The sequence below is a fragment of the Rousettus aegyptiacus genome, unplaced genomic scaffold (assembly GCF_014176215.1).
Source record: "Rousettus aegyptiacus isolate mRouAeg1 unplaced genomic scaffold, mRouAeg1.p scaffold_m13_p_1, whole genome shotgun sequence".
Classification (NCBI taxonomy): domain Eukaryota; kingdom Metazoa; phylum Chordata; class Mammalia; order Chiroptera; family Pteropodidae; genus Rousettus; species Rousettus aegyptiacus.
Window position 1 is genome coordinate 30,872,383 of NW_023416284.1, and position 6,543 is coordinate 30,878,925.

Here is a 6,543-nt window from a genome sequence, read left to right on the forward strand (position 1 = left end):
GACAGTGACAGAGATGTGCTGAGAACACAGAGAATGAGCCCCTAATGCAGCCTGGGGCCTGTACCACCTAGTCAGCTGAAGTTTTACTGCTCTAGGAAGGCTCCCTGACTTCACCAAACTGGGTGAGGTCCCTCTTCTGTGCTCCTGCAAGTTTCTTCTCTGCCATATCACACACCGATCACCCCATACAGGGTGTGACTATATGGCTGCCCCCTCCTGAGCACAGTGAAGGCAGAAAACAGCCCGACTCATCACTGACCCACGCCTAGGGCAGCCTGGACACAAATCCTTAGGATTTGCTGGATGGAAACTCTTGAGGAATAGGGTCACGAGGAGTGGCATCATTCTCCTGGGTTGTTCCTTGACACTCTCCCCAGAGTTAGGCCTACCCTTTCCCCTTTTTTTGAGCCTTGCTCAGGCCCCGCAAGGGTCAGGCCATACAGATAGGGCTGGTGCTGCTGCTATTATCCCTAGTTCAGGAGCAGCCTAGTTAGAAAAGACTACATCAGAATGGGCTCAGTATACTCCCCAGCCAGGCTTCTGAGGAAGGAGCAGTATCCTAGTCAGTTCTAGATGTGGGGTAAGAGGAAGGGGTCCTGCAGCAGCCCTCAGGGTCCCTGTGTGGCAGGGGGTGGGATGGGGATGTTTCTGAGATTTCCTTTGGTTCTTGCATCCTTCTACAGCCTTTGGGCTATGGGATAAGTGAACGCTATGATGAGGTCTTTAGGAATAAACGACTATGGAACAGTGTCAAACTGGAGGTGTTTGAGGCATATTCTGTACCCCTTATGGGGTCTGGTGACAGCTCAGATTAGCCCCTTGGGTTAACATAGCTCTTTCTCCCCAGAGATCTAGAGGGGCAATCATAGGGCCCTCCTAGAGGAGCTGCAAATCTCAGGGCAAGGACCTAAACTGACTTTCAGCCTCAGCCCCGTCTCCCAGGCAGAGTGGTGGGAAAGCTCTGGTCCCCTCCCCGCTACGCCTTGCCTCAAAGCCCATCTCTGCAGAGGTGGGGCTGGGGGCAGGGAGCCTTGCGGGCTAATGCTAACAGCTTTGCACAGGGTGGGAATTTCCATTCCTATCTAGGGAGCCATCAACACTGTGTGCCCTGACCTGGGCCTTTGGCCTCCAAAGGGCAGTGGGAAGGCCGGCCCCAGGGCCAATCCCTGGCCATTAATCCCTCCTGCCAGTCCGAATATCCACCCAGCATGGTCAGACAAAGGACTGCCCGGCCCAGCCACTGTGTTCCTCCCGCCCCAGGGGCTCCACTCAGACAGTGGGCCGCCTGGAATCCAGGCCCATGAGAAAGGGGCCGCCTTCACTGGCCGTCTTATGCCCGGATGCTCAGCCGCATCCCGTCCGGCCCAGGGCCTGTGAAAAGAGGGCCCAGCCACGCTGAAAACATGGATTAGCCCTTGGGCTACCCCCTGACACTGGCCTTCTTGGCTCCGGGAAACAGGCCCAATGGAGGGGGTCAGGCAGGCACCGAGAACTGGTGAAGTCTGGGTTCTCACCCCTTTGGCCCAGCTCCCTGCCCCCACCCTCCCCAGGATTAGTGCAGCCAACTGTACATTCAGTATCATTTATTGAACATATACTATGTCCCAGGTTCTTACATATGTACTGGAAAATTGAAAGTATAAGAAAACTGTAGTCTGCCATGATCAATAAGAACTACCCACCCCCCTCCCCCTAATATGGAAGTGTGAGACAGAGGCTGTGGTAGGGGGCTTCGGAGGGAAGGTGGGAAAGATCTTGGCTCTGGATCTGTGCCTGAATCTAGCTGCAGAATTATGCTGCACCTGGTTGAATTAGTTGAAAATATGCAAGCTCCAACATCACTTCTCTGGCTCTGCCTTTCTCCTTTCCCTCCTAGTTTAATTCTGGAAATGCCAGTTGTATAGTAGAAAAAAAAAAAAAAAGTCTCCTATTACCAAGTGCCAGTGTGGGCTAGGCCCTTCCATACATGATCTCCTTTGAATCTTATAACAAAGCCAAGAGAGTTCATTATTGGCCCCATTTGGCAGGTGAGGAAACTGGAGTTAAAATGAGCTAGTGGCCCCAGGTCACTCAGCTCTGGGACAGAATCCTCTGCTGCTGCGGTTGCTTGTCTTGCCTCCTCTGGTGAGCTGTTCATTGTGATAGCACTGTCTTGTGTTCACTGTGCTCAGGCGGTAGACTGCACGGTGAAGAGGGTATGAGGTGGGACCTGTTTGTGTATAAACTGAGCAGATTCTTCACTGTTGTGGGGTGGAAGATTATCTCTAGATCTTCAAGTGTCATCTCCTTCCTCTCTGCTTCTACAGCTCCCCTGCCCACCTCTTTCACGGCCGTAATCGTTTGTGTGTCCATCTCTCCGCAGACTGTCTTTTCATCTCTGTCTTTCCTGGCAAAATGTCTGGCGCGAAAGTGCTTGGTGAATGATGTGGGGCTACGTTAAGGCAGGAGAACTGAAGGAGGGATGGACTTGGGGTCCATGTGGAATTCACAGGACTTGCAGGTTGCTTGGTTGTGGGGAGTGATGGGGGAGGGAGGAGCCCAAGATGATGTCCATTTCTCTGATCTGAGTGGTGAGGGGCAAGGAGTCCATTTGTTGGAAAGGGAGCAGGTATAGGGTTGGGGGGTATGCTAGGTTGAGGGTGATGTGCAGAGGACACTTGAATATGCTGACTTGGAGGTCAGGAGTGAGGCTAGGCATCAGAACTCTATAGGCTGGAAGAACTCTATAGTAAATGATTTTTACAGTCTTTGCTTTAAAATACGGTATTCTTAGAAGAGTCTGGTGTTGGTACTCTGAACTCTGGATTTAATTTCAGCTCTGCCATCTACCAGCTGTGCGAAGTCAGGTAAGCCACTTAACTTTCCAAAGCCTTAGTTTCCTTATCTGTAAAACAGGGATAATAATAGTACCTATCTCGGAAGGTATTCACATTTAGATGGATATAGTGTTTACCACATACAAAATGCTCAATAGTAATGGTGGCTGGTATATTATCAGGTGAGACTGGAGTTGTGAGAGTGGGGTCCTTGAGCCTCTAGTTCAGATTTTGAAGCCTCAGGCCATAGGCCTACTGTGGCTAGCTTCCATCATCTGTGTCCAAGGGCAGTCCACTTCAGGGCCAAAACTAGGGTGAGGCACCTAAGGCACCAAATTTAAGGAGGCCATGGCTCTCAAGTGCCTACCCTTCACTTTCACCACCCTGAGAATGAGTGCCCCCTTAAATTTAGGCCTTAGGCACCACACTTATCTGACCTGCTCCCAGCCCTGCTCCCTTGATCTTGCCTGTCCTCAAGACAAGCCTCTTTAAGACAAAGGCTCTTTCACCCTTTGGTTCTCTCCAAGCCAGGGCTACCTCTCCTGTCACTTTGGAGAGATTTCCTGACCAGGGTGGCATCACCTCTGGATGGTGGTGGTTGGTGGCCTTTCACAGAGTGAATTTTTAATTAAAAAAAAAAAAATTGCTAAGACCCACCACGACTCCAAGCCCCAGTGAAATGTGAGTGTAGCAGTTTCATCAGTAAGCAGCACTCTCAGACCTCCAGTCTGTGGAAGCCTTTGGGGGTCTCTCTCTGACCCAGTAACTGCTCCTTGGAACTTTAGGCTATGTGGGCCTATGTTCTGTGCATCTTCCCAGTGTGAATGTTGTGTGTGCATAAGGGAGCCCTTTTTCTAGACCAGAAGGGACATAGAGAAAAGGCAACTCTAAGTTATGTTTTCTGGGAGCTCTTAATTTAAAGCAGTCTCCTGCCACTTTTCATGATTTTGTTCCTTCAAGGGGTACTTGCAAGTGCCCTAGATGGGACAGGGTCATGGAGAAGTGGGAGAGAGAGAGAGACGGTGACCCTGAAGCCACCGAATATCCTCCCTTGGGACAAAGCCAGCTTCTTCCCTCCCTCCCACTCTACCCTTCTCTATTGCCTAATGTTTGAGTGCGGGCCTCACACAGCCCTGACCAGCAGTGTTAGGAGACTGAAGGCTGGCAAAGCGGTCCTGGGAGGCTCTCATCTCTGCCCCTGCTGGGGTTGGAAGGACAGGGAGGACGCTAGGAGGGAAGGATGTAGGGGACAGCACACAGCTAGAAGAAGCATAATGGGGAGAGGACCCAGAGAGTGAGCTGAATGGGTGGACTTGTGATTGGCATTGACCCAAAAGGGAGGAGGTTGAGGGAGGAGTAGAAAGGAAAGAGAGCTGATTGAAGCAGGTGGGATGGGGCCGGGGCCCAGGGCCAAGGACTGACCCAATGGAGATGGGGAAGGGGTGAGGCTGGGTCTGAGAAAGACTGACTTAAAGGGAGGAGACCGAAGGAGGGGCATATGTCAGGCGGGGTGCTGGGAGCATGGTAAGGGTATAGGGAAAGCAAATTAGGAGAGAGGTGTTGGTCAGCGGGAAGGTCCAAGCCCTGTGCCCTGGTCAAGGGGTGTGGGGGAGGGGAGCTGTGTCCATATAAGGCGGGTCAGCGGCCCCTGCACTCTGAGCAGCGCGGGCAGGGGCTGCCGCCTCCCAATGACTGGGCGCAGCGACATGGAGCCGCCCGCTGCTTTCTCCGGCTTCCCGGCCCTGCCCTCGGTCGCGCCGTCGGGGCCGCCGCCGTCGCCGCGGGCCGGAGCCGAGCCCGGGCCGGAGCCCGAGGAGGCGGCCGCGGGCCGCGGGGAGCCGGAGTGCGCGCCCGCGCCGGGCCCGAGCCGCAGGCGGCGGCGACCCCTGCAGCGCGGGAAGCCGCCCTACTCGTACATCGCGCTCATCGCCATGGCGCTGGCGCACGCCCCGGGCCGCCGCCTCACGCTGGCCGCCATCTACCGCTTCATCACCGAGCGCTTCGCCTTCTACCGCGACAGCCCGCGCAAGTGGCAGAACAGCATCCGCCACAACCTCACGCTCAACGACTGCTTCGTCAAGGTGCCCCGCGAGCCGGGCAACCCGGGCAAGGGCAACTACTGGACGCTGGACCCGGCGGCCGCCGACATGTTCGACAACGGCAGCTTCCTGCGGCGCCGCAAGCGCTTCAAGCGCGCCGAGCTGCCCGCGCCCGCGCCCGCGCCGCCCGCGCCCGCCGCCGGCCCGCCGCCCTGCCCCTACGCGCCCTTCGCGCCCGGCCCCGCGCTGCTCGCGCCGCCGCCGCCCGCCGCGCCCGGGCCCGCGCCGCCCGCGCGCCTCTTCAGCGTGGACAGCCTGGTGAGCCTGCCGCCCGAGCTGGCGGCGCTGGGCGCCCCGGAGCCGCCCTGCTGCGCCGCGCCGGACGCCGCCTTCCCGCCGTGCGCAGCCGCTGCCTCCCCGCCGCTGTACGCGCCCGCGCCGGACCGCCTGGGGCTGCCCGCGACGCGCCCGGGCTCCGGCCCGCTCCCCGCCGAGCCGCTGTTGGCCTTGGCGGGGCCCCCGGGCGCGCTCGGCCCCCTCGGCCCGGGGGAGGCCTACCTGAGGCAGCCGGGCTACGCGCCGGGGCTGGAGCGCTACCTGTGAGCCCTTTCACCACGACAGGGGCCTCCGGGGGTCCCTAGCCTTCAGGACTGGGCGCTGCCTGGGAGCGCCCCCTCTCTCTGTCCCCTTCCCCCTTGGCTTGGGCACACCTCTGAGCTTCCCTATCTCGCCTCTTGGACTCAGCACACCTGTTACCTCCTTCTCTGACCCCCCATCCCTGGGAATACTCTCTCCACTGGACTGAACCCTCCACCCTACCCCCACCGCCATGTGTGAGCCCTTCATTTCTTCTCCCTTTGCGCTCGCCCGGCACTGCCGTTGGTTCCGTGTCCCCGAGCTGGATCACCACACGTGAGCCCCCACCCCATTTTTCTGGTGAATTGCAAGCCGTCAGAAGCCAGACCTTCGATCTCAAGGCGCCTCCACAACTGGCTCTTTACTTCTTCAACCTTCCCTCGTGTTTTTACAACACATTAGAAGTCAGACTCCTTGGGTTTCTGACTCTCGCTCTCTTCCCTTCATTTCCCCACGTTTGTCTCCCAACACCACTTACCTGTCTGTCCTCAGTTTCTTAAGAGGAGAGTGCTCCCCTTCCACACAGACACACCTGGCAGTGCTGTTCCGAGCTCCGAGGACAGTTCTTCGAGATTTCTGAGACAAGCAGCACCAGGGGCTCTTGACTGAAAGGGGGAGCTCCCCACCAACTGGAAAACTTAGGACTTATTAGGTTATTATTTTTTAATTAAACTTGGTTTGATTAAAAAGAAAGAAGAAACCTATATCTGGGCTTGGTGTGCTGGCTGGTGACTTGGAGGAGTGGTCTGGGGAGATAGTGGGTGAACTTTGTTTAGGACTTTAGGTTGTCACATGGTGTGAGTCATCAGAAAGAAGTTTAATGAAGTAGGATTAGGATGGGATTAAACCATAGCTCTGTGCACATAGTAGGCCTAGTAAACACCATCACCCGCTGCATCCCAGAGGCTGGTAGAGATGAGATGTGGTGTGCACATGAGTGTATTTGGCCGGTGGGTTTGCTGTGTGAGATTACTCCCAGCATCCATGGATAAAAGAGTATTGGCCACTTCTCTACCAAGTACTTATTGAATGTTTCAAGCACTGTGTCGGAT

The 6,543-nt window shown here is 56.1% G+C and overlaps 1 protein-coding gene across 1 annotated transcript; it reads left to right on the plus strand.

Annotated features, from left to right (window-relative positions):
• Positions 1–4,504: 4,504 nt before the first annotated feature.
• On the plus strand, positions 4,505–5,608 carry FOXE3 (forkhead box E3). Its single transcript, XM_016151367.2, has one exon. It carries the CDS (start codon positions 4,505–4,507, stop codon positions 5,456–5,458), a length of 954 nt encoding a protein of 317 aa, XP_016006853.2. The 3' UTR covers positions 5,459–5,608.
• The last annotated feature ends 935 nt before the right edge of the window (positions 5,609–6,543 follow it).